This window comes from Periophthalmus magnuspinnatus, chromosome 13 (genome assembly GCF_009829125.3).
Source record: "Periophthalmus magnuspinnatus isolate fPerMag1 chromosome 13, fPerMag1.2.pri, whole genome shotgun sequence".
Classification (NCBI taxonomy): domain Eukaryota; kingdom Metazoa; phylum Chordata; class Actinopteri; order Gobiiformes; family Gobiidae; genus Periophthalmus; species Periophthalmus magnuspinnatus.
The window spans coordinates 31,675,578-31,702,961 of record NC_047138.1 but is presented as its reverse complement, the minus strand read 5'-3'; the positions used below and the strand labels follow the sequence as shown (position 1 = coordinate 31,702,961).

Genomic DNA, 27,384 nt, shown 5'->3' with positions numbered 1-27,384 from the left:
CTCTGCCCCTCTCTTCACCCGAGTGCCCAAGACACGCAGCCAGAGATCAGATGACACGACAACAAAGTCGATCATCGACCTCTGACCTATGGTGTCCTGGTGCCACGTGCACTGATGGACCTTGTGCTTGAACATGGTGTTCGTCCAATAACAAAACACCACTCAGGGTCAGATCAGGGAGGACGTTCCTCCCAATCATGTCCTCCAGGTGTCACTGTCATTACCCACATGGGCGTTGAAGTCCCTCAGGAGAACAACAGAGTCCTTGCTCAGTGACTGTCTAGTACCCCTCCCACGGACTCCCAGAAGGCCGGGTACTCTGCACTGCTGTTTGGCCCGTAGGCCGACACAACAGTGAGAGACCTGTCCCCGACCCGAAGGGACACGACCCTCTCGTTCACTGGGGTGAACTCCAACACGTGGCAGCTGAGCTGTGGGGCAATGAGCCCACACCAGCTCAACGCCGCTCCCCACGGGCAACGCCAGAGAAATGGAGAGTCCCGCCCCTCTGGAGGAGTTGGGTTCCAGAGCCCGAGCTGTGTGTGGAGGTGAGGCCGACTATATCTAGTCAATAACGCTCCCGCACAAGCTCAGGCTCCTCCCCCCCAGTGAGGTGACATCCAGTCTAAATGTCCAGAGATCCGGTCGCTGAGGCCCCCGCCTGCCGCCCGGATCTCCTTGCACCCGCCACTCATGGCTCCTCCTGCAGGTGGTGGGTCCACAGGAGGACGGCCCCACGTCGCTCCTTTGGGCTGAGCCTGACACATGAACACCACACATGAGCTCCACTTTAACATATAAACAACAGGAGCAAGTCCAGGGCATCGTGTTCAAATGTGTTTATTTTCTGATAGAAAAGTCAGAGTAGAAAATGTACAAACACAATTTAGATAAATACAAAAAATTATCAAAAACACCGGAGCCATTTGAGTTTTTCACACATCAGAAAAAGTTTCATACAGTGTCCTCCTGAAACATCCTGAAAGAAACAAAGCTGTTTAAGAGGACCCAGAGATCTCACCTAGAGTCCTGGTTTAGTCCTGGTTTGGTCCTGATTTAGTCCTGGTTTGGTCCTGACTTAGTCCTGGTTTGGTCCCTGGTTTCGTCCCTGGTTTGGTCCTGGACACAGTCTTTAACCTCAGACTTCAGGGAGGACACTGTCTTTAACATTCAGTTTGTGCTTAAGATTTAAAGGAACAACTTTGGCCCTGATCCAGTGAAGACGCAGCAGGAAGAAGACACGTGGACAGGACTCACGTTTACTCGAGTAACTTAATAAAACTGTACTTCAGACCCCATACTTTTACACATACTTTAGTCATTTTTTATTGAAGTAACAGTACTCTTGCTCGAGTAAAAGTTGTGGTTTCTCTTCCCACTTAAGTCTAAAGTGACTTGAGCTTCATGTCGATAATGAAGTGATTCTGTTTCTTTCAGCTCCTTCAGATCAGATTGACAGTTACTCTAAGTTAAATCTCTTACTCGAGTACTTTTCATAAATACTTTTTTACTCTTACTTGAGTAATTTCTTCCTTCTCTTAACTGCTGTGTACTTCTACTAAAGTAACGTTATTTTGAAGTAACAGTACTCTTACTCGAGTACATTTTGGCTGCTCCTCAGGAAACGGAAAAATTAAAAGACTCATGACAAAAGTAAAAATCCACAGTTTGGACTCGTGGCTACATGTGTGCAAAGGAAACGGAACGATCGTCCAGAAGGAACCAGGTCAAGGGTCCTGGTCCAGTCCTGGTCCAGTCCCGGTCCAGTCCTGGTCCAGTTCCGGTCCAGTCTTAGTCCAGTCCCGGTCCAGTCCCGGTCCAGTCCCGGTTCAGTCCCGGTTCAGTCCAGTCCCGGTCCAGTCCCAGTCCCGGTCCAGTCCCGGTCCAGTCCCCGTCCAGTCCCAGTCCCGGTCCAGTCCCGGTTCGGTCCAGTCCCAGTCCCGGTCCAGTCCCGGTCCAGTCTTAGTCCAGTCCCGGTTCACTCCAGTCCCGGTCCAGTCCCGGTCCCGGTCCAGTCCCGGTCCAGTCCAGTCCCGGTCCAGTCTTAGTCCAGTCCCGGTTCACTCCAGTCCCGGTCCAGTCCCGGTCCCGGTCCAGTCCCGGTTCAGTCCAGTCCCGGTCCAGTCCCAGTCCCGGTCCAGTCCCGGTTCAGTCCAGTCCCGGTCCAGTCCCAGTCCAGTCTTAGTCCAGTCCCGGTCCAGTCCCGGTCCAGTCCAGTCCCGGTTCAGTCCCGGTTCAGTCCAGTCCCGGTCCAGTCCCAGTCCCGGTCCAGTTCAGAAGCTGGTCTCGTTAAGGGGGGGCTTGGGGCTGGTGGAGGCAGGATTTTCAGGGCTGTGTGGCGTCGCCGCAGCAACAGCAGGTGAGGAGGCGTGGCCTGGGGGGGAGGTGGGCGTGGCTCTGCGATGTGGCGGTGATGTCATGGATGATGCCGCTGATGACGCCGCCGCCGCCGGGGAGAGGCGGTTTCCGGGCGACGGCGGGGAGAAGGAAGTGGGCGGCGTCCTCAAACCAAATCTAAGCTCTGATTCGCTGCTGAGGGCTAAGCTCCGCCTCCCTGGCTCCGGTCCCGCCCCCTCTTTGGCGAGCTCCTGACAGCGCTCCACAAACCTCAGCGGGCGGGGACTAGGTCTGGGACTGGGTCTAGGGCTGGGTCTCGACTGAGGCAAGGGGGGCGGGGCGTGGCGTGGGAAGGAGCCAATCAGAGAGCAGGATGAGCCCGACGCCCCGCCCACAGAGGACACGCCCCCGGTGGCCCCTCCCCCTCTGGAGTGAGGTCGTTCAGGTCTGAAGTCAGAGAGCTGAGACTGGAGGCTGCACAGACACAAGACGCTGTGAAACCAGAGTGTTTCTATAATTTACACATTTTAAATCACAATATTCATCTAAAACGACTTAAGAAACACGTCCAGTGGAGCTGACGTCGCCGCAAACGCCATCACAACAAAGCGCCGCGTGCTGTAGCGCCCCCTATGGACAGATGCACGTCACACTAGAGCAGCGCGTTTACATTTGTACCAAAATGACGACGCGACACTGCAGAATCCTATGAGCATCAACGATTAAGAAAATAAAACTGGAGAAGGAAGTGACACACAGGGAGGGCATCTGACACACACAGGGAGGGCATCTGACACACGGGGAGGGCATCTGACACACAGAGAGGGCATCTGACCTGCAGGTGGAGGCTCGTGGTGTACTGTCTGGAGTCCGGGTCAGAGCCAAGTCGCACTGGTCCAGCAGCTCCAGCAGCTCCTCCTCTGTGGGCCCGCCCAGAGCTGAGACAGGAGAGGCAGAGTTAAGACCTGGTTTAGACCTGGTTCAGTCCAAGTACAGTCCGAGTACTGGTCCGGTCCTGGTTTAGTCCCAGACTTACCTCTGATGTCCACCTTCCCGGCGATGTCCATGGCTGTGGTCAGGTCCCACATCTGGATGCTTCCGTTGCTGTGTCCGGAGAAGAGGTACCTCCGAGGTCTGGAGCCGATCCTGCTGGAGCCCTCACACTCATGGACCGTGAAGCAAGTGATGGACGTGCAGTCCACAGAGCGAACCTCACACACCCTGGACCAGAGAGACGGATCAGAACCAGAGACCAGGACCAGAGACCAGGATCAGAACCAGAGACCAGACCAGAGACCAGAGACCAGAGACCAGAGGCCAGAGGCCAGAGGCCAGAGGCCAGAGACCAGAGGCCAGAGACCAGAGACCAGAGACCAGAGACCAGAGACCAGAGACCAGAGACCAGAGACCAGAGACCAGAGACCAGACCAGAGACCAGGATCACAGCCAGACAAGGTTTAGACCTGTTTAGACCACGTTTACACTCTGTTCAGGTTTAGTCCTGGTCCGGGTTCAGACCCACCTCTTTCCGTTGGACGACAGTCGGACGTAGAGTTTCTCTGTGTCTGGGACGACTCTCTGAATAAAAACCTGCTGATCATCTCTCTCTCCATAAGGACCTGAGGAAAACAGGATTTAAACACCAAACAGATGTGTGTGTACAGGTGTGTGTGTGTCTACAGGTGTGTGTGTGTGTCTACAGGTGTGTGTACAGGTGTGTGTATGTGTCTGTGTGCACCTGTCTACATGTGTGTATGTGTACGTGTCTATGTCTATGTGTGTGTGTGTGTGTGTGGGCCGTTTACCGATGTCCGTCCCGGCGCTGCAGCCCCCCTGACCCTCCCCTTCGTCCAGACTGAGGATCTTAAAGGAGGTGAGAGGAGTGGACCCCGGCTGTGTGGAGATCATCCCCCTGAAGCGCGTCACCGTCCACGTGCGGACATGATTATTGTCCGCACACACTGAGACGCACAGATAACAAGTTTTATGAGCATAATGTCTCTGTCCCTTCAAATAAAGACTAAGAAAAAAAAAAAAGTAGTGTCAGTGTCAGCAGTAGAAACGTCAGACCAGTCCCCAGTCCAGTCCCTGGTTTAGTCCTAGTTCACGTTCCAGGTTCTAGTTCCAGATTCTAAACCCGGGTTCTAGTCCCTGGTTCAGAAACGGCTCCGTCCTGGTTTTAGTCCTGGTTTTAATTCTGGTCCAGTCCCCGGTCCAGTCTCTGTCCCCTGTCCCATCCCTGGTCCAGTCCCCGGTCCCGTCCAAGTCCCAGTCCCCAGTCCAGTCCCCAGTCCAGTCCCATTCCTGGTCCCGTCCCCGGTCCCGTCCCCGGTCCCGTCCCCGGTCCCGTCCCCGGTCCTGTCCCCGGTCCTGTCCCAGTCCCCAGTCCAGTCCCCAGTCCAGTCCCCGGTCCTGTCCCATTCCTGGTCCCATCCCAGTCCCCAGTACAGTCCCCGGTCCTGTCCCCGGTCCTGTCCCAGTCCCCGGTCCAGTCCCCGGTCCAGTCCTCGGTCCTGTCCCAGTCCCCAGTCCAGTCCCCGGTCCTGTCCCAACCTCCTGTCCCGTTCCTGGTCCCGTCCCCGGTCCTGTCCCAGTCCCCGGTCCCGTCCCCGGTCCTGTCCCAGTCCAGTCCCCGGTCCTGTCCCATTCCTGGTCCCATCCCAGTCCCCAGTACAGTCCCCGGTCCTGTCCCCGGTCCTGTCCCAGTCCCGTCCCAGTCCCCGGTCCAGTCCTCGGTCCTGTCCCAGTCCCCAGTCCAGTCCCCGGTCCTGTCCCAACCTCCTGTCCCGTTCCTGGTCCCGTCCCCGGTCCTGTCCCAGTCCCCAGTCCAGTCCTCGGTCCTGTCCCCGGTCCTGTCCCCAGTCCCGTCCCAGTCCCCAGTCCAATCCCGTCCCTGTCCCAACCTCCGGTCCCGTCCCCGGTCCAGTCCCCCGGTCCCGTCCCCATCTCCGTCCCCAATCCTGGTCCCCCATCCCCAGTCCCGGTCCCGTCCCCCAGTCCCGTCCCTGGTCCCGTACCTGATATGAGGTGCTTCTCAGACAGCATGATCTTGGTGACCGGACTGCGGTGGACACTGAAGGTCTGGAAGAGCTGGGGTCCAGAGCCCACGGTCTCTGGGTGCTGGACGATGACCCGGACGGTCCCAGAGCTGGTCCCGTACGCGATCTCGATCCAGTTACCGCTGTCGCCTCAGAGACAGAACACACAACACTGTAGACCGGGACTGAACGCCGCCATTTTGAGAACGTTCAGAGCTGGTTCAGTCAAAGTTTAAGTCCAGTAGTAGTAGCAGTAGTAGTATTTGTAGTTGTAGTAGTAGTATTTGCAGTAGTAGTACTTGTCTTTGGGGTGAGGTAGACGCTCAGGGCAGTGATGGCGTCCTCTGTTGGGTCTCTGTACAGCTCTGTCACCAGGAGGTCGTTGTCCTTCATCCTCAGAGGAAACTTCTGCACATCTGGACAAAACAGAGACAGTTTAAATCAGGCTAAAACAGTAGCTGCTCTCAGGGTCATTTTATTTAACCGTGTGGAAGAGACAGGCCAGTACACAGAGTACACAGTACTGCCATTAGACTTTGAAGTAGAAATGCATGACTTTGTTTGTGTACTGGTCTGTAGGATGTGTAAGTATAAGTGTGTACTGGTCTGTAGGATGTGTAAATATAAATGTGTACTGGTCTGTAGGATGTGTAAGTGTGTACTGGTCTGTAGGATGTATAAATATAAGTCTGTACTGGTCTGTAGGATGTATAAATATAAGTGTGTACTGGTCTGTAGGATGTATAAATATAAGTGTGTACTGGTCTGTAGGATGTGTAAGTATAAGTGTGTACTGGTCTGTAGGATGTGTAAATATAAGTGTGTACTGGTCTGTAGGATGTGTAAATATAAGTGTGTACTGGTCTGTAGGATGTATAAATAGAAGTGTGTACTGGTCTGTAGGATGTGTAAATATAAGTGTGTAATGGTCTGTAGGATGTGTAAATATAAGTGTGTACTGGTCTGTAGGATGTGTAAATATAAGTGTGTACTGGTCTGTAGGATGTGTAAATATAAGTCTGTACTGGTCTGTAGGATGTGTAAATATAAGTGTGTACTGGTCTGTAGGATGTGTAAGTGTGTACTGGTCTGTAGGATGTGTAAATATAAGTCTGTACTGGTCTGTAGGATGCGTAAATATAAGTGTGTACTGGTCTGTAGGATGTGTAAATATAAGTGTGTACTGGTCTGTAGGATGTGTAAATATAAGTGTGTACTGGTCTGTAGGATGTATAAATATAAGTGTGTACTGGTCTGTAGGATGTATAAATATAAGTGTGTACTGGTCTGTAGCATGTGTAAATATAAGTCTGTACTGGTCTGTAGGATGTGTAAATATAAGTGTGTACTGGTCTGTAGGATGTGTAAATATAAGTGTGTACTGGTCTGTAGGATGTATAAATATAAGTGTGTACTGGTCTGTAGGATGTATAAATATAAGTGTGTACTGGTCTGTAGGATGTGTAAATATAAGTGTGTACTGGTCTGTAGGATGTGTAAATATAAGTGTGTAATGGTCTGTAGGATGTGTAAATATAAGTGTGTACTGGTCTGTAGGATGTGTAAATATAAGTGTGTACTGGTCTGTAGGATGTGTAAGTATAAGTGTGTACTGGTCTGTAGGATGTGTAAATATAAATGTGTACTGGTCTGTAGGATGTGTAAGTGTGTACTGGTCTGTAGGATGTATAAATATAAGTCTGTACTGGTCTGTAGGATGTATAAATATAAGTGTGTACTGGTCTGTAGGATGTATAAATATAAGTGTGTACTGGTCTGTAGGATGTGTAAGTATAAGTGTGTACTGGTCTGTAGGATGTGTAAATATAAGTGTGTACTGGTCTGTAGGATGTGTAAATATAAGTGTGTACTGGTCTGTAGGATGTGTAAATATAAGTGTGTACTGGTCTGTAGGATGTATAAATATAAGTGTGTACTGGTCTGTAGGATGTATAAATATAAGTGTGTACTGGTCTGTAGCATGTGTAAATATAAGTCTGTACTGGTCTGTAGGATGTGTAAATATAAGTGTGTACTGGTCTGTAGGATGTGTAAATATAAGTGTGTACTGGTCTGTAGGATGTATAAATATAAGTGTGTACTGGTCTGTAGGATGTATAAATATAAGTGTGTACTGGTCTGTAGGATGTGTAAATATAAGTGTGTACTGGTCTGTAGGATGTGTAAATATAAGTGTGTAATGGTCTGTAGGATGTGTAAATATAAGTGTGTACTGGTCTGTAGGATGTGTAAATATAAGTGTGTACTGGTCTGTAGGATGTGTAAATATAAGTCTGTACTGGTCTGTAGGATGTGTAAATATAAGTGTGTACTGGTCTGTAGGATGTGTAAATATAAGTGTGTACTGGTCTGTAGGATGTGTAAATATAACCGTGTACTGGCCTCATGTATTAAAGTATAAAGTACTTTCATATATGTATAATTTGTGTGTGTCTCACCGATGTAGTAAATGGAGCCGTTGTTGCAGCCCAGGATGAGCAGGGAGCCGGCCGTGTCGTAGGAGCTGATGGGGACCACATCCTGGTTCTGAGAGACACACAGGGGTCACAGAGGGGTCACAGGGGTCACACAGAGGTCACACATGTTTTGTATAAATGAAGACTTACGTGCAATTCTTAGTTGTTTTTTTTTTTTCAATTCTTTAAAGAAGTATTCAGCTTTTTTTCCCTTTCTGCCATGTTATTATGTTTGATTAAAGTTTGATTCAGCGAAAAACTGAGAGTGACTCACTGAAAAACTGTTGGCTAATGCTAATGCTAATGCTAATGCTAGCTTGTGAGTGTGGTGTTATTTGAGGGACTTGTTTAACAGCACAAATCACCTGTTGTAGTTCAGATGAGTCAGCTCTTTATGGTCAGATTGTGTTAAAACAAAGCTCAGATTAAAGTCTAACAGATTCAGACAGAGCAGTGCCTCCAGTTAGCGTCACACCCCCGGGGAATGTTGACGACATCAGCTGCAAAGTATGAACGGTGCCGTCGCTCTGGTACCTGCCAGTGTTTGGTGACGGCGTTCCACACTCCCACTTTCCCCGTGTGGCTGGTGGCGATGAGCTGATTCCCGATGAAGAACAGCGCCTCCACTGGAACATTCAGGCTAAACACTCCTGAAAACACAAGGGTATCAGGTTTAACACAGATGCCCTCCCATCCTCCTGTAGCCCCAAGGTGTTAAACTGTGAGGCTGGAGGCAGGTCAAATGTCTCTAGTGACTCTGTAGATGTTGTGTAGCGTCAGATGCCCTCCCGGATGTTGTGTAGCGTCAGATGCCCTCCCGGATGTTGTGTCGCGTCAGATGCCCTCCCGGATGTTGTGTCGCGTCAGATGCCCTCCCAGATGTTGTGGCGTGTCAGATGCCCTCCCAGATGTGGCGTGTCAGATGCCCTCCCAGATGTTGTGTTGCATCAGATGCCCTCCCAGATGTTGTGGCGTGTCAGATGCCCTCCCAGATGTTGTGTTGTGTCAGATGCCCTCCCGGATGTTGTGTCGCGTCAGATGCCCTCCCGGATGTTGTGTCGCGTCAGATGCCCTCCCAGATGTGGCGTGTCAGATGCCCTCCCAGATGTTGTGTTGCATCAGATGCCCTCCCAGATGTTGTGGCGTGTCAGATGCCCTCCCAGATGTTGTGTTGCGTCAGATGCCCTCCCGGATGTTGTGTCGCGTCAGATGCCCTCCCGGATGTTGTGTCGCGTCAGATGCCCTCCCAGATGTTGTGGCGTGGCTGAGTGAACATTTCTGACCGATCTCGTTCCCGTTGCCGTCGGGGCAGATGGACCACAGGATGATCTCAGTGACCGACGCCACGGCCACCATTTTGTCGTGTTCGCCCAGAGCGCCGCCCATCACTTTGGCGTTCAGGGCCACGCGGTCGATGAGCCAATCCAGACGCGGAGAGGTGAAGACGGTCTGCCAGCCCGTGGACTCCTTCACTCTGGAGGAAACAAATATATGACCTTTTCACAATAAAAGGGCAGCACGATGAGAGACAAAGAAACAAAAAAAAAAACACAGTCCCTGGTCTGAGGTGTAAGACACTTTAAAGTGCACTGTGTAACTTTTCAGGTGGAGGGTCGGTCATCTGCTCGTCTCCATGGAGATTTTAGCTTTTTGTCTACATGATCCTGGGGTTTTTATTTCACTATTGTGTCTGTAAATCAAGATATGAACATTAAAAACAGACAAATCAGGTCCTTTTTCCCCCGGAGCGGAGTGTGACGTCTCCCACCGTGTCGGGCTCCAAATGAAGCTCATCGAGGCTAGTGCTTATAGAGGCCGTGAGTGTCATAGCAACCAAAGAGCCAATCCAGAGCGAGGCTGTTGAAGGTAACGCCCCTTTGTGCCCGCACCGCTGATTCAACAGGGAGCGGGCGCTTGATTTACAGACACAATAGTGAAATAAAAACTCCAGGATCATGTGGAGCGGGTTAATACGAACATTTAAGACCGAAATCAGCAGCAGGTACAAAGAGAGGAGACAGATTTTACACAGGAAGTGAATTGGAGCCAGAGTCGATGGAGCAGGAAGTGCGACACGATCACTTCCTGTGCAGTCTGTGGTAGCGTCACACTCCTTTAGTTCATTTCTTTTATACAGTTAATCTGCATAAGTAGCTTTTTTGCGACGCCATAAACGAGGATCATCGTTGTTTGCGATTAGCGATCTCCCTCTCACCTGTAGCAGACGACAAACTGCGCGTACGCCACGGCGATCCAATTGTGATGTCCACAGATGATGCGTACGAGGCCGGGGTCATGTGACTGCGAGGGGGCGGGGCGTTCCTCGGGGCCTCGTGGACTCAGAATCCCAGAATGGCCCAGATTGGGAGGCATGGTGTTACTGCGCCGCACCGCCCTCTCCACCGGGGGCGCTCTGCTCGACATGAACTGGGAGCCGGCGACGCTGTGGCGGTTACGACGCTTCAACGGGTAAACTGTAAAAAAAACAACAACAACAAGAACATACAGAGTTTAATCTGAGCTGGACATGCCCTCCCCGTGTGTCAGACGCCCTCCCCGTGTGTCAGACGCCCTCCCCGTGTGTCAGACGCCCTCCCCGTGTGTCAGACGCCCTCCCCGTGTGTCAGACGCCCTCCCCGTGTGTCAGACGCCCTCCCCGTGTGTCAGACGCCCTCCCTGTGTGTGTCAGATGCCCTCCCCGTGTGTGTCAGATGCCCTCCCCGTGTGTCAGACGCCCTCCCCGTGTGTCAGATGCCCTCCCCGTGTGTGTCAGATGCCCTCCCCGTGTGTGTCAGATGCCCTCCCCGTGTGTGTCAGATGGCCTCCCCGTGTGTCAGACGCCCTCCCCGTGTGTCAGATGCCCTCCCCGTGTGTGTCAGATGCCCTCCCCGTGTGTCAGATGCCCTCCCCGTGTGTCAGATGCCCTCCCCGTGTGTGTCAGATGCCCTCCCTGTGTGTGTCAGATGCCCTCCCCGTGTGTCAGATGCCCTCCCTGTGTGTGTCAGATGCCCTCCCCGTGTGTCCTGTGGTTACACTGAGTTACCAGGAGGGGGCAGGTATCCGTTGAACAGCACATTTCCACAGGACGACCGGTCCAGTTCATCACATAACTGCAGCTTCCGCACTGAAACAAGAGGCGAAAGATGATGATGAGAAAGAGTCGTCTGAACAGTTAAGAGTGAAACGAGGTAAAAGCTCTGAGAAACACTTTTAAATGGTCCTATATCAGGAAAGACTGACTCAAACACAGACCTGGAGTTGTGTTTTGTTTCATTCACACATGTTTGAGTCACTTTATTATTAGTCTGTAACATCTGCAAAGCTCAAAATGTGACGTTCCACCTTGTGATGTCATGAATTGAATGGCCCATGTTGACTCTGGACTGGAAAGGTTAAAAGGAACTGTTTGTTTTATCAAAGAAATAAAACAAAACAAAAGAGTTTGAACAGAGATGGAGATGCAGGCCTGTGTGGTCAGAGGTCAGCGTGGGTCCGTTTAAAGGTCAGAGTGGGTTTGTTTAAAGGTCAGAGGTCAAGCGTGGGTCCGTTTAAAGGTCAGAGTGGGTTTGTTTAAAGGTCAGAGGTCAAGCGTGGGTCTAGAAAATTGTTGATAATGATTGTTGCTGTGGATGACAATGCGTTGCCGCACGTGTTGCTGTGGGTTACATAGCGTTGCCATGTGCGTTGCCGTGGGTTACCGAGTGGCGTGATGCCGTAGAACTCGGCCTCGTGCAGCAGCAGTTGGACGTGGATGGAGCGCGGGTGCAGCTCTTTGGAGCGAAGGAAGTTGAGGATCGGAGCGAACAGCGACGGGTCTCTGTCGATGAAGATCTGCAGAAAAAGAGGAAACAGAAGGACAGAGATTAGGCCTTGACACGACACAGAGATGTGACCTGCTGTGGACGACAGAGACTGACACACATCTGCAGATTTTTTCTAGGGATACACTGATATCGATACTGACACTGTGACTTTAAGTATCTGCAGATACCTGATATCAAACGATACCAGAGCACAATCTTTTTTCCTCAAAAAACACAGTTCACTTATTACAAAATTACCTGATTATGTAGCTGTTATTTTATACTTCAAATCATGACACAACAGCTTCAAATGAATAAAAGTTCAAACATTATGAGACTGCGCCCACATCGGCCCGTAAATATTCTCATTAAATCAAATTAAAGGCCCACCAGGAAGGCCCACCTGAACCAATATCATCAGACCGATACCCCAGCACATTCTCCTGGTTTTGTGATACCAGTATCGGTGCATTCCTATTTTTTCGATATATTGCCCGTCACTTTCTATATTAACACTGTACATTCTTTTTAACTTCTAAAACCTAAACTCTTGTCTAAAGATTGTGTGGATTAGGAAAATGAAACAGTAAAAACGTGTAAATGAGACTCACGGCTCCAGTCTCGTCCTTCAGCGTGGAGATCCGACCGCTCAGCAAACTGCACCGAACAAGACCACGCTCAGGATCAACATTTAAACACAACAGAAACTATCAAACTCATCTTTATTCTTATGCAAAACACACACCTGGAGAAGAAGGAGTCCGGGACCCACGTGAGCGTCTGCCGGGAGGTGCTGAACCTGAAATCAAACGCACCCCACACGTTACAGCGGCCCAAGAGCACAGAGGAACAGAGGTGTGATGATTTGTGTCACATTAACAATAAAACATTAAGCTCACGTCTAAACACTTTATATTTGAGAGATTATTAGTTTTACATTTTAATACTTTCATTAAGTCAAACGTCTGATTTCACTTGACCTGGTGGCGTCGCCTGATTGTGTGAGACAAATGGATTTCTCACACAGGAACATTCCGGGCAAAGCTATAACATCTCCATGGAGACAAGCAGAGAAGTTACACAGTGCATCTTTAAATCTGCTCACCCATTTGGCAGTGTTATGGTGCTTTGATTTGCTATTTTAAAAACACTCTTTATTTAGACAATATACTGTGATTTTACACATTAAATATAGTACTTTGTGTTCTATTCCATGTGTGTTATGTGTGTGTTACATGTGTGTGTTATGTGTGTAATCCTCAGTGTGCAGTAGTTCACACTGGTCCATGTGTCTTATACATGTGAAACAGACACATCAGTATAAACAGATTCAGGACAGACTCATTTCTGTCAATGGGACTTTTTTAGTATCAAAACCTGAAAAATGAGGATCTAGTTTCGATACTAATTTTAGTAGTAATGATTTTCTGTTTTTCGATACTTTTGACAGCTCTATCAGACAGTACCATGAACAGTACAACTACTTAAACAGATTTAAAGTGCACAGTGGAACTTTTGTGGCCAGGTGTTTGTTTCCTGGAGATGATACTGAGACTTTAGCAGCTGCTGTGAGGAGCAGCTCAGACACAGAGGGTCATAACAGCTGAGCTCACTGCTGTTTGTCATCGACACAAACATCACACACTTATTAAAACTTATACTTTATGTGAAGATCAAACACCATTTTCACATTACAAATAGACTTTTGTCCATTGTTCTGCACAGAGAAGCAAATAAACTAATATTTGGACCCTGGAAACTCAAAGTAGTTGAATTTTGAATAAGTACATTCATGACACATACTAGATCTTTACTCTATATAAGGCAAAAATATGAAAAGGTGCAATAAAAAACTCCCTTTTAGTGACATTTCACTCTTTTTACACGGATTTGTTGTTTTAATTAAAGTTTAACATCATTTTTTCTCCGGGTGAGAGTTTTTCCGGTGGCTAGCTGGAGTTAGCATGTTAGCATGTTAGCCCCGGCTCCTCTCAGCTCCTGCCCGGCTCCTCTCACCTCTTCCCGCCCACGTTCAGGTGGATGATGTCCCCGCTCCTCCCCGGGCTCGTCATCCTGTCCCCGGTGCGTCCTGTCGCTCTTTTATCGGGTTTTTACTCCATGTTTGTTGGATTTGGGGCTGTTGTTGTTGAGCAGCGACTTCCGGGATCCGCGGCTGTGGCGGGAAACAAAGCCCGGACTGGAGTCAGTGACCCGCGGCAGAGGAGGGAGAGAAGACACGGAGCAGGAGCAGGAGCAGGGAGCAGGAGCAGGAGCAGGAGCAGGAGCAGGGAGCAGGAGGAGGGAGCAGGAGCGCATCGTTCCAAAAGTAAATTTCTCATTCATTTTTCCCATTGACTTTCCCAAAATAAAGAGCATTAAAGGTTTGAAAGTTCAGGGACAGTGAGCTGTGGTAACAAATCACCATTTTATTTAAAAGTTGTTTCTGAAACTGTATAAACCGCTGAATTATAAAGCATTTAACTGAATCTTCTGTTTTAAATGTGCTTTTTGGATACAAAATAAATAAATGCAACAGTAAGAAACAATCATCTTCACATGACTGTTCCTACTGCAGCCAAAACAATAAATGAAAAACAACAGTCGTAAAGCTGGCTAATCGGACCAAGAGACGCAAGACTCGGGGAAAATGTACAGTGTTTATTTACAGGTTGTGAAAATACAATCAATAATGTGGGTTGATCTGGGGAACAGGAGCCGGGATGCGGGTCAGGATCCAGCGTCGGGCTCATGAACCCCAAGGGTTGCGAAGCCCTGATTCGACGTCAGATTCACGTGGCTAAAAATCACGTGACCATGACATACGGGGCTTCATTACGTCAACACTACGTTTCGAGCTCTGATTGTGCGCTGCTTTGAGGGAAGTTTGAAGAGAATTGGCTTGTAATTATGTCATAGCCCCCTAATGCCATACATATAAATATCCAGCAGATGTCGCTATTCTAACACTCTCTGCCATTTCAAAGCAGGTGTTTCATAGTGATTCAGTGGTTCACGGGGCTTCAGTTTCTCCAACACTAGAGACAGGTCGACCAGAGCCAGGGAGAAGAGCAGGGTGCAGAGTGGGGTCCAGAAACGTGGAATGCAGAGACGAGACTGTACCAGGACTGGGAAGCAGGAGCAGAGCCGGGAGCGAGGGAGCTGGGACGGTCCAGAGAGCAGGATCTGAAGAGCAGCATAAAAATGGCAGGTACAGGAGCGGACCAAGGAATGCAGACTCGGGGCAATTTTACAGTGTTTATTAACAGTTTGTGAAATAATATGAGTCAATAGTTCATTAAACACACGGGAGGCGAACCAGGCGTGTGGAGTGTTGAGCAGAAACAGGGAACACCAGGACCGGACGAGGACAGGATCGGACTCAGGAACAGAGCAAGCCAAGCGAGGGTAGTCCGGAGCAGACACGGAGACAGCCAGGGCCGGAGCGGGACAGGACCGGAGACGAGACCAGGGGGAACCGGGCAGGAGTAATCCAGAGAGCAAGGACCAGGGCAGGAGAGGAGAAGCAGGCCGGAGACCAAGACAGGACAGGAGGCGAAGACGAGGGGTGGACTGTACCAGAGCTGGAGTGCAGGGTCAGGAGCAGGAGCGAGCGAGAGCAGGAATCTGGGAAGCAGCAAAATCCAGTAAGACACGAGTAGAAAGGTAACGGGATACAAATGTCACGTGGCCACCGTAAGGCGAGTGGGGGGTTAGGAAAGGGTTAATACTCCATCATACTTTTTAATTTAATCCGACAACGCCACCTAGAGTTAAAGAGTCTAGGACTCTATTCTAATATTCCGGCAGGTCACAGGGGTGAGCAATGAGTTAAAACCAACAGTGTATTTCTATAACCATTTATTAAGACAAGGATTTAAAAAAAAGGGACATAAAATGTTTTATAAAATGTCCACAGGGAAAATTGGATTTCCGGAAGGCCACAACAACGTCCCTGTAAAATGTCCACCGGGGACGGGTCAAAACGCTATGGCCCAGGCGCTCACGACAGCAGACGGGGTCCCCCTCGTACTCCTAGGCCCTCCAGGCTGCACCACCACGCGGACCCTGTGGGGGAGGACACAGACCGGCACCAGTAGACTGTACTAAGGATCTCTTTTCCCCAGCCCAACCCAGGCGTCACCGACTCACCGCGCTGGACGGCGATGAGCCGTCCAGTGTTAGTCGTGCACGCCGTGGTAATATCAATCCGCCTCCGGGTCCACGCATTCGGGTCCGCACCGCCTCCAGCCGCCGCGCTGCGTCGCCCTGGGTTACGCTCTGGGCTCCTCCGGGCCGAGACCGTCGGTTGTTCCTACGGGGAAGGGACAGGACAACTGCCAGTGGGGGGTACAATAGGCCCGCTACAACCCACCCCACATGCGGCCGACTCACCGAGCTGGACGGCTTTTAAGAGCCGTCCAGTGTTAGTATTCGCCGTAGGTCAGCCCCGTCCTCCGGTCCCCCGCCTCCTCCAGGCCGGCACACTGCGTCACTCCAGTACTGCGCTCCGGCTCCTCCGGATCGCCCGATGCCGTCTCCACAGGGCCCGGCTTCAATCCCACGGCTTGCGCTGTGTCCAGGCCGTCCTCGTCTGCGCGTCAGCGCTGCGTCTTGTCCCCCGTACGTTTTCCCTTTCCCCTGTTGCACCTGTTTCCTAGTCCAGCGTGTCCCGTGTGCGTGTCCCGTGTGTCCGTCTCCTCCTCGTGTGCGTCTGTCTATTTATCGGCACCCTCTAACAGCCCACACCTGTTGTTCATTTAGGAAGGCACCGGCATCAACGTCCTCCGCGATTGGCCCAAAAGGGTGGGGCCACGCCCCAAGAGCTGTTCAATAAAACAGTCTAAAAGTCACACCATGCGGGAAACAACATGCAGTAAAAACATGCAATAAAAACACGCAACCCACACAAAACACTAAACATAAAACAGCCCAACATCCCCACACAAACTTGAGCTGGAACATTCACGTTTACACGCGGACGGTCTGGCCCTGAGTGTCATCTGCAGAGCCCTCATATACTCGACAGCAGGTGGTGATGATTGTGCTAATGCTCTCCAGGTGAGCACAGGAGGAGTAGGAACTCCGCCCAGCTCCGGATTCAGACAGGTAGGGGAGGGGGAAAGCACACAGGGAGACAGACAATGCAGCATCATGACAAAATTCCAATGAGCAAGTTAACGAGAGCAAAAACACCAAAAAGCAAGAACGAGCTAGAATATTCACGTTTACACGTGGACGATCTGGTACCGTGTGTCTGATTCTGGCTCCTCTTATCCACGGCAGGTGGTGTTGATTGCGCTGATGAGCTGCAGGTGTACGTGGGAGGAGCCAGGAGCTCAGCCCAGCTCAGGCAGGTGAGGGAGGGAAGAAACAGGGCAGGAGACAAAACAAGGAACGGAAAAGTGCAGATCGTGAAAAAAATAATAATAATTGTTGTTATGTATAAATAATCTGTAAAACCTTTTTAAAACGTTCTTATTTTTTATAGTCTGTGTGTGTGTTTCTTCTGTTGTCATGTGTGTGTCATGTGTTTTATTGTATTTTGTATTTTTTATGTTTTGTCTCGTGTCTGTGAAGAAAACTGAAATATAAACTAAAAAATGTATTAAAATATTAAAACTCTATGGAAAAATGAATGTAAAATGAAGTTCAAGACCTGGAGTGAGTCAGTGTCCAGATCCATGTGGAGGTATTTATAAATCTGTGACAGAGGAGCAGACAGAGGAGCAGAGACAGAGGAGCAGAGACAGAGGAGCAGACACAGAGGAGCAGACACAGAGGAGCAGACACAGAGGAGCAGACACAGAGGAGCAGAGACAGTGAAGATAGAGTGAGGGAGAGAGAGACTAGAGAGAGAAAGAATATATATAGAGAGAAAGGGAAGGAGGGAGAGAGATAGTGAGTGATACTTTTTACTTTTACTTGAGTACATTTCAGAGCAGTATGTGAAAAGTAAAAGTATTTTTTCTGATTGTGTGAGACCTGCTGAAAAGGCTCAGGTTTATTTTTAACACGTTCAGAATTTGAACAAAAATAAACAAATAAAAACGGATAAAAAATATTTATTCATTTGTTTCTGTTGAACAAAATTCAGCTCAAAACTTTATCAAAATCACCACATTTGAAACTTTATTAGATCTGAAACAAATACTGTGACTTTTTAAACTACTACTACTACTACTACTACTACTACTACTACTACTACTACTACTACTACTACTACTACTACTACTACTACTACTACTACTACTACTACTACTACTACTACTACATGACGTCTGCAGTTTGTCTTTGAGAGAAAATAAAACATTTCCACAGTGATTTTTGTACAGATTTGTTGTATTTTACACAGAGGAGGGTGAGTCTGTGCGACACAGAGACACTGAGGAGCCAGAAGAACAGAGACTAAACCCAGGGAGCAGAGTGTCAGTGAAGGTGGAGTTGAAGGTGGTGTTGAAGGTGTGGAGGTGGGTCAGTTGGTCAGAGGAGACTGTGTAGAAGGACAGAGAGCCAGCAGGACAGTCCACAAACACTGAGACTGTCCCAGAAGAGGAGGACCAGGGCTGAGGGAGGAAGGTGTGTTTGTCATTATGATGAACAGAGAAACGACCTCCAGAACAGATCAGACTCCAGGACTGATCATTGTATCCAAACGCACTGTCATATCTGTGTCCTTTCCTTCTGATTCCTCTGTAAGACACTGATATATAAACCTCTCCTCTCCACTGGACCTCCCAGTAACAGCGACCAGTCAGACCAGTGGAACACAGAATCTGTTTCCAGTAGTCAAATCTGTCCTGATGATCTGGATACGGCTGATCCTCTGTCACATGTGTCACCTTCTTGTTGTTGTCAGACAGTTTGAGGTTTCTCTGAGCTGTGTTTGGATCCAGAGTGAGATCACAGAAATCTGATGGAGAGAAGACACAACACAGCAGCAGTTAGTCCCATGTGGAGACACACATTTAATTATAGTTTAATATGGGTCAATCTATTCATGAAAGATTTAAAGTCCATTATTTATGATGAATGTGTTTTTATTCTGATGATTTTATTTGTGAATCATGTCTTATATTTGGCTCATGTTTCTTTTGCTTCAGCTCTATATTTCCTTTAGTTTCAGCCTCACATCTATTTCAGATTCTTTTCAGTGTAAAACTTGAGTTTGTTGCTGCAGTGACAAAGTGCAGCTCCAGTCTCTGACGTCACTCCACACATTCTACACTCCTCTGTGCTCCTCCTGTGCTCCTCCTACACTCCTCTGTGCTCCTCCTGTGCTCCTCCTACACTCCTCTGTGCTCCTCCTACACTCCTCTGTGCTCCTCCTGTGCTCCTCCTACACTCCTCTGTGCTCCTCCTGTGCTCCTCCTACACTCCTCTGTGCTCCTCCTGTGCTCCTCCTACACTCCTCTGTGCTCCTCCTGTGCTCCTCCTACACTCCTCTGTGCTCCTCCTGTGCTCCTCCTACACTCCTCTGTGCTCCTCCTGTGCTCCTCCTACACTCCTCTGTGCTCCTCCTGTGCTCCTCCTACACTCCTCTGTGCTCCTCTGTGCTCCTCTGTGCTCCTCCTGTGCTCCTCCTGTGCTCCTCCTGTGCTCCTCCTGTGCTCCTCCTTTGCTCCTCCTTTGCTCCAGCAGCAGTAGTTCTGATGGGGCTTGGTGCTCCTCCTGTGCTCCTCTGTGCTCCTCCTGTGCTCCTCCTACACTCCTCTGTGCTCCTCCTGTGCTCCTCCTACACTCCTCTGTGCTCCTCCTACACTCCTCTGTGGTCCTCCTGTGCTCCTCCTACACTCCTCTGTGCTCCTCCTGTGCTCCTCCTACACTCCTCTGTGCTCCTCCTGTGCTCCTCCTACACTCCTCTGTGCTCCTCCTGTGCTCCTCCTACACTCCTCTGTGCTCCTCCTGTGCTCCTCCTACACTCCTCTGTGCTCCTCCTACACTCCTCTGTGCTCCTCCTGTGCTCCTCCTTTGCTCCAGCAGCAGTAGTTCTGATGGGGCTTGGTGCTCCTCCTTTGCTCCTCCTTTGCTCCAGCAGCAGTAGTTCTGATGGGGCTTGGTGCTCCTCCTTTGCTCCTCCTTTGCTCCTCCTTTGCTCCAGCAGCAGTAGTTCTGATGGGGCTTGGTGCTCCTCCTTTGCTCCTTCTTTGCTCCTCCTTTGCTCCAGCAGCAGTAGTTCTGATGGGGCTTGGTGCTCCTCCTTTGCTCCTCCTTTGCTCCAGCAGCAGTAGTTCTGATGGGGCTTGGTGCTCCTCCTGTGCTCCTCCTTTGCTCCTCCTTTGCTCCTCCTTTGCTCCTCCTTTGCTCCTCCTTTGCTCCTCCTTTGCTCCTCCTTTGCTCCAGCAGCAGTAGTTCTGATGGGGCTTGGTGCTCCTCCTTTGCTCCTCCTTTGCTCCTCCTTTGCTCCAGCAGCAGTAGTTCTGATGGGGCTTGGTGCTCCTCCTTTGCTCCTCCTTTGCTCCTCCTTTGCTCCAGCAGCAGTAGTTCTGATGGGGCTTGGTGCTCCTCCTTTGCTCCTCCTTTGCTCCAGCAGCAGTAGTTCTGATGGGGCTTGGTGCTCCTCCTTTGCTCCTCCTTTGCTCCTCCTTTGCTCCAGCAGCAGTAGTTCTGATGGGGCTTGGTGCTCCTCCTTTGCTCCTCCTTTGCTCCTCCTTTGCTCCAGCAGCAGTAGTTCTGATGGGGCTTGGTGCTCCTCCTTTGCTCCTCCTTTGCTCCAGCAGCAGTAGTTCTGATGGGGCTTGGTGCTCCTCCTTTGCTCCTCCTTTGCTCCAGCAGCAGTAGTTCTGATGGGGCTTGGTGCACACAGAGACATGTGGCTCTGTGTTTCAGGAGCTTGTTCACAGCTTCTGTCCTTTTGCCAGTGTTTGTGTGTCTGTTGTTGTTCTAGTGATGAGGAGGAGGCAGCAGAGGAGCTCAGAGGAGAACAGGGGATTGGTTTAAATCCACTGTCTCCAGAAGAAGAATGAAGATCACTGTTGTGTTTGAGCTGAAACATGAGTGCAGTTACACAGCTCCAGACTGGACTCTTCAGGATCTGCTTCAGGAGTCAGTCGTGGACACAGCTGTGGACCTCACAGTCTGAGGCCACACCCACAGAGAGCGCCGTGGGGGAGGGGCCAGTGAGTCTCAGTCTGACTGACAGAGATGAGACGTGCTCCAGATGTTTGGTTATTTCCCATGATGCTTTATCTGAAAGTCCCTAAACTCATAAAACAGTCATTTAAATCATAATAACCATGTGCAGTATTGAAGTGTTGTTTGTGTGAGACAAATAAAATCATAAAAATAATCAGTGTTAAATGGATTAATTCAGACTTACATCTCCTGATCGGATTCATCCATCTTTCTCCAGCAGGACTCAGTCTGAAACACATCAGAGAGTCAGAGGAGGTTCACTTCATGTGACACTAAAGACGACATCTTTGTGTCGACTGTATAGTTCTAATCTTTTAAACCAGTGGATCATTATGTTATAATTTAGACAAGATAAAACCAAAGAGATGGATGAAAACTGAATGTTGATCTAAAATGACTTAATAAAAGAGAAGAGTCCGCTGACGTCTGGGTTGGAACATTTTGGAGACCAGTGAGGTTTTAGGAGCTGATTCCCTGTCACTTTATGAGACGTCACTGTAAACAACATCACAACAAAGTAGCGCCACCTATGGACAGACACTGTTCATGTTACTTTGTTTTTTTTCAGAGTAGTGGCCCACTGTGCCACGGCACTGGGCAGTGGAGGTTAAATAGGGTAAATCAGAACAATGACGTCTTGAACACAGGAGAATAAAGATTCAAACATGAATCACTCCAAATACAAATGTGAGTGGAAACAACAACAGAGTTAAAAGATTTAACCTCCTGGGACCTGGCGTCCTCATGTGGACAACACATTTTGGGTTGTCTAGGCCACAATGCAGTTTTTTAAAAGAAGAATAACATCAACAAGAACAGCAACAATGTAAATATATTCAATTTAGAAAGAAAATACGAGTTTAGAATGTTTAGAATATAATATAATGTTTTTATTTTGAATTTGTTTTTTTTGGCACATGTTTTCCTGCTCCTGTCTCTTCACACGAGACACTTTGTTCCAAGAGGCACATTTGTTGTTTCTCATTTTGTTTTTACTCTGGACAAATGTTGCTGTTTCAGGGTCTTAATAAACAGTTTTTGCAAATCATTACTCAAATGTTTGATCAAAATGATTCAAATGTCCACTCATGAGGACCTTTGATTTACATCACCTTTCTCAGAAACGACATAATGTAAAAATATATTTCTTTGTTTTTACACTCGTCAGGTCCAATCAGCCCAAATAAAGAGAATTGAATAAAACATGTCATCCAAGAGCTCGGGTCTTCGGAGGTTAAAGAGTTGCTTTTTGCAGAATAGTCTCCTTTAACCTTTAACCCTTTCAAGACGATGACATCACATCTGAGTCTGAGGAAAATCTTTTATAAAATTGTGCATCATTTTTTAACAATGAAGGTCAGAAACTTTTTTTCACTTTGAAAACCGGAGAGTTGGGATTTCATGTGTGTCGGGTGTGTGTTGTGTGTTTTAGTTGTGTCGTGTGTGTCATGTGTGTTGTGTGTGTTGTGTCTGTCGTGTGTGTCGTGTGTGTTGTGTGTGTCGTGTGTGTTGTGTGTGTTGTGTCTGTCGTGTGTGTCGTGTGTGTTGTGTGTGTCGTGTGTGTTGTGTCTGTCGTGTGTGTTGTGTGTGTCGTGTGTGTCGTGTGTGTTGTGTGTCAAGGCATTTGTTGTTTTATTCACAGGAAACACAGCTCAGATAATTCTAAAAGAAGACAGACAGAAAGAAGAACTGGCACGTAGTAATTTTTATTATTATTATTATTATATTTTATTTTTTTAAGCCAAAAATGACTTTTGACTGTAGTTACAGACTTGATATTTTCACTTTTGAGGCTATGGCTCTAAATTAAACGTTGTTTATGTCCAAAAAGTTGTCGATTCATGTTTGTTGTGAATTTTATTTTCTGTTTCTTTCATTTGCATTTCTGGGTCTGTAGATTTTATTACAATCATATGACACAACTACAGCATGCACCCTGTGAAATAACAGGTTGTACTGAAACATTCATCCATAACACTTCATAATGGGCTAAAATGGACGGTTTTAATAACAAACCTGAGCAAAAAAATTCAAACAAAGAAAAATGTATTGAAATGGCCATTCGGGCTTGAAGGGTTAAAGGTTTGTAGTGTCGAGTCTGACAGTGGTTCTCAAGCTCTGCTACATGGGCCTCCTCAGATGGGTCTGAAGTCTGTTTTAAATGGTTATACTGTGTTCTATGGTTTTCTGTGTTTGTCATTGTGAGTACAAGTTTATTGTTTTCTATTTTAGTTCAGGTTAATCACAGTACCTGAGAGTGTCCAGTTTGCAGTGGGGGTCCTCCTGTAGAGCAGACAGGAGCTTTACTCCTCTGTCTCCTGGATGGTTGTAGCTGAGGTCCAGTTCTCTCAGATGGGAGGGGTTGGACCTCAGAGCTGAGGCCAGAGAAGCACAGCCTTCCTCTGAGACCAGACAACCTGACAGTCTGAGGACACGTTATTGGAATCAGTCAGTTCTTTAGTAACATTCAATCCGATGAGACAAATAAAATGTCCCATATCTTTGTTACTTTTATCACATTTTAATTTTCAATGCAACTACCAACAGGTTATGTAATAATACACAGAAATATTAGCTCATATTAGTTCATTAGAGAAGCCTTCAGAATAGAAATGACAAGTTCAGATACATTCATCTCAACAATCTTTAAAAAACAAAACAAAAACAAATCTACTGTATTAGTTTGAGTTATTTTTCCATTATTATTAATTTAATGTAAAACAGTTTATACAACAAATCAACAAAGAGCCAGAACATAACACCAATCACTTTTGAGAAAAAAATAGGTTTGTTTGGTCTGTCTAGAAACAGTAATCAACAAAATATTAGAGGAAAAAAGGAAACAGTGGACCAGTATCGTTTTGTATATTTCTGACCTGAGCTGTTCCACTTTACAGTGAGGACTCTTCAGACCAACAGACAACATCTCCAGCCCTGAGTCCTTCAAGTCGTTGAGACTGAGATCCAGGACTGTCAGACTAGAGGACTGGGAGCTGAGGACTGAGGACAGAGCTTCACAGCTTCTCTCTGACAGGTCACAGCCGCTCAGTCTGGAGAGAGAAAACATTGTTTATGTAGAAGTTGAAACAAACCATCCTCTGTTAAACAAATGTTACTCACAGAGCTTTGTTGGAGGCCTTGACCACTGGCAGCAGCCTCAGGAGAGCCTCCTCTGAAGCACAGTATTTCTTCAGCTCAAACTGGTCCAGATCTTCTTCTGATGACAGTAAGATGAAGGCCAGAGCTGAGCACTGAGCAGGAGACAGTTCATCTTCAGACAGACGTCCTGAACTCAGGTACTGTTGGATCTGCTCCACCAGAGAACGATCATTCAGTTCATTCAGACAGTGGAGCAGGTTAATGCTCCTCTCTGCAGACACATCCTCACTCAGCTTCTCCTTGATGTACTCAGCTGTTTTCTGATGGGTCCGGGAGCCTTTTCCTGTCTGTTTCAGCAGACCTTGTAGAAGGCTCTGATTGGTCGGCAGTGAAAGACCCAGGAGGAAGCGGAGGAGCAGGTCCAGGTGTCCATTTGGACTCTGCAAGGCCTGGTCCACAGCTGTCTGGTAAAACTGGATTGATTTGCTGCTACCTGTCAGTGAAGTTTGGTTCTCTGAGAGGAGGTTGATCCCAGTGTTGATGAAGGTCTGACGCACGTGAAGAGCAGCCAGAAACTCCTGCACACTCAGATGGATGAAGCAGTAGACCTTGTCCTGGTACAGGCCTGGCTCCTCTCTAAAGACCTGTGTGAACACTCCAGAGTACACTGAGGCCGCTGCAGCGTCCAGTCCACACTCCCTCAGGTCACACTCGTAGAAGATCAGGTTTCCTCTCTGCAGCTGCTCAAAGGCCAGTTTTCCCAGAGACTTCACCATTTTCCTGGTCTTTAGACTCCAGTGTGGGTCTGTCTCAGATCCTCCTTCATACTTGATGTTCTTGACTTTGGCCTGAACCACCAGGAAGTGGATGTACATCTGAGTCAGGGTCTTGGGCAGCTCGTCTTTCTCTCTGCTTTTCAACACATGCTCCAGGACTGTGGCAGCGATCCAGCAGAAGATTGGCATGTAGCACATGATGTGGAGGCTTCTGGACGTCTTGATGTGGGAGATGATTATGTCGGCCTCATCAGTGAATCTTTTCCTGAAGTACAGCTCCTTCTGTGGGTCAGTGAACCCTCTGACCTCTGTCACCATGGAGACGCACTCAGCAGGGATCTGATTGGCTGCTGCGGGTCGTGTGGTTATCCAGAGGCGAGCGGAGGGAAGCAGGCTCCCCCTGATGAGGTTTACCAGCAGCACGTGCAGTGAGGTGGACTCTGTGGGGTCGGTCAGGGCCTTGGTTTTGGTGAAGTCCAGAGGAAGTCTGCACTCGTCCAGACCGTCAAAGATGAAGAGCACCTGGAGGTCTTCAAAGCTGCAGAGTTCTGTTTGTGTTTGACTAAAGAAGTGATGAACAAGTGTCACCAAGCTGAAGTTTCTCTCCTTCAGCACATTGAGTGCTCTGAAAGTGAACGGGAACAGCAGCTGTATGTCCTGGTTGGCTTTGCCTTCAGCCCAGTCCAGACTGAACTTCTGAGTGAGCACTGTTTTCCCGATGCCAGCCACTCCCTTTGTCAGCACTGTTCTGATTGGTCCATGTGTGTGAGCTGGGCCTTTAAACATGTCTTCACATGTGATGGGTGTCTCTGCTGGGTCTGGTTTCCTGGAGGCTGTTTCCATGTGTCTGACCTCATGTTCCTGGTTGACCTCTGAAGACCCTCCCTCTGTGATGTAGAGCTCTGTGTAGATCTGATTCAGAAGGGTGGGGTTTCCTGCTTTAGCGATGCCCTCAAACACACACTCAAACTTCTGCTGCAGGTTAGACTTCAGTTTACGCTGATAATCTCCAGAATAAGTCCCTGAATAACTCCCTGAATGAAGACAACAGATACAGGCCTGAGTCTCAGAGAATATAAAACGACTGTGAGCACCTTGTTAAATGTGTTAAATGGTCCTACTGCTCCACAGACGCTCAGCCAGCTCCTTCTGCTTCATCCTCCTCAGGAAGTTCAGTGTGATCTTCAGAACAGCCTCACTGCTGCTCCTCTGCTCTTCATCCTCATCCTTCACAGGCTCTAAGCATTCTGGGTAATCTGTACTCAGAACCTTGTGGAGCTTCTTCAGCTCCATCTGGACAAAAGTGAAGATGTCCTCCTCCAGAAGCTGAACAGACACATTATAAACAACAGAAATACAGTCAGTGTCAGATCTGTGTGGAACAAGTTCTCATTCATCTGAACATTTACAAACTTTAGTGACAGACCATAAATATGGAGTCCAGCTGTGTCTGATGGTGCTGACCACTGGAGACCTCTGGACCCTGCTGCTCCACTCTGTGAGAGAGACTCATCAAACACTTATGTTCATTTCAATTGTTTTATTCAACACTCATGGAAACTCACGGCTCTGTGGAAAAATGAAGTGGATGTGGCATAGACCAGTCACTCCTGAGGGACTCACAGATGGGACCAGGTTCAGATGGAGGATGTTTCTGGTGGATCCTGAGACACCGAAGAAAACACACTTCAGTCACAGTGACTCTTCTTTACACTTGTGTTCACTCCAGAATCATCACATACAACGTCTATTAACTTATTCTGTGGTTCAATTTTCACACAAACAACTGTACACACTGATATTATAAAGTTGTCATTAAGATTGTCCATACTGTTCCCCATAGTGTTACCAGTAGTATACTGTAGGGGTCGCTGCAGTCACATTCTGTTCTCTACTACAGTCTGTACATGTTCTGGTCCACTGATAATAAATATCTTGTGTTTATTACAAATGGACTGGTTATTGTGAACACATCTACATGTCAGAAGTGGGAAACATCAGAAAGACTGAACAGACCATGAAGACAACTGAAGAAAGAAAACACCTGTGTCCATGTGTCACACCTGTGTCCATGTGTCACACCTGTGTCCATGTGTCACACCTGTGTCCACGTGTCACACCTGTGCCGTGTGTCACACCTGTGTCGTTAGTACAACCACAACTTTATACAGCGACATTGAACTGGAACAAGACTTATTCTGTAAAACTCTTTGAATGACTTTGTGTAAATTGTGTTGTAACTGTTGACTCTTTAAAAACAAGTCGTCCATATGATTCTAAAAAGGCTGTGAACATAAAGTCCTGACATTATGAGGAGTTCTGAGTCTGACTTACTCTGGACCATGGAGTCTTTTAAAATCATTCCATCGTTTCATAGAGCGATCACTCTTGAGTGAGACGGCCCTGGCCCCAGGAGCAGGTCTGTGGACACAGATGGAGCAGTGGCTTTAGTCTGAGCTCTGACATGGAGAACAGTGGTGGAGTGTTAGTGATCCTCTCTTACCTGTGAGCTTTTTTAGAGGGAGGGGCTCCGTCCTCTCTGGTCTCTCTCTGATCCATGCTCAGTCCAGGTTCATGTGATCTCAGACCCTCAGGAGGAGTCGACGCATGAAGCCCACTGCAAAAAGTCCAAAATCAAACATATACCTGCAACGCAACTCAATAGAGTTTATGTTGTTTTTCTGTGTAAATGTGTCGTTGTACCGGTGGAGCCACAGATGAA

General features: G+C 48.3%; 2 protein-coding genes across 2 annotated transcripts in view; both read right to left on the bottom strand.

Moving 5' to 3' along the window:
• Positions 1 to 825: 825 nt before the first annotated feature.
• Positions 826 to 13,819, bottom strand: shkbp1 (SH3KBP1 binding protein 1). Its single transcript, XM_033977327.2, has 16 exons — positions 13,672 to 13,819; positions 12,401 to 12,454; positions 12,267 to 12,312; positions 11,551 to 11,683; positions 10,896 to 10,976; positions 10,068 to 10,326; positions 9,136 to 9,326; positions 8,387 to 8,502; positions 7,835 to 7,922; positions 5,675 to 5,791; positions 5,355 to 5,525; positions 4,143 to 4,298; positions 3,860 to 3,956; positions 3,374 to 3,558; positions 3,173 to 3,275; positions 826 to 2,811 (listed from the first exon to the last, which is right to left on the bottom strand). The coding sequence occupies exons 1-16, from the start codon at positions 13,725 to 13,727 to the stop codon at positions 2,274 to 2,276; spliced, it is 2,391 nt and encodes a 796-aa protein (XP_033833218.1). The 5' UTR covers positions 13,728 to 13,819; the 3' UTR covers positions 826 to 2,273.
• A 4,099-nt stretch (positions 13,820 to 17,918) lies between these two features.
• Positions 17,919 to 27,384, bottom strand: part of LOC117380508 (NACHT, LRR and PYD domains-containing protein 12-like) — a 48,466-nt gene continuing 39,000 nt past the window's right edge. The window contains exons 14-17 of the mRNA XM_055226278.1: positions 23,664 to 23,837; positions 23,039 to 23,212; positions 20,972 to 21,015; positions 17,919 to 18,565 (exon numbers count right to left, since the gene is read on the bottom strand). Of these exons, the coding sequence (XP_055082253.1) occupies positions 18,000 to 18,565; positions 20,972 to 21,015; positions 23,039 to 23,212; positions 23,664 to 23,837 (958 nt within the window). The 3' untranslated portion in view covers positions 17,919 to 17,999. The remainder of the gene's footprint in view (positions 18,566 to 20,971; positions 21,016 to 23,038; positions 23,213 to 23,663; positions 23,838 to 27,384) is intronic.

Excerpts from the sequence above, each read along its gene's own strand:
- shkbp1 (XM_033977327.2), bottom strand. The coding sequence starts at position 13,727 with ATGACGAGCCCGGGGAGGAGCGGGGACATCATCCACCTGAACGTGGGC. Across the intron at positions 9,327-10,067 it reads CAGTTTGTCGTCTGCTACAG|AGTGAAGGAGTCCACGGGCT; the intron begins GTGAGAGGGAGA and ends TGTTTCCTCCAG. Across the intron at positions 5,792-7,834 it reads CGGCTCCATTTACTACATCG|ATGTGCAGAAGTTTCCTCTG; the intron begins GTGAGACACACA and ends TGTTTTGTCCAG.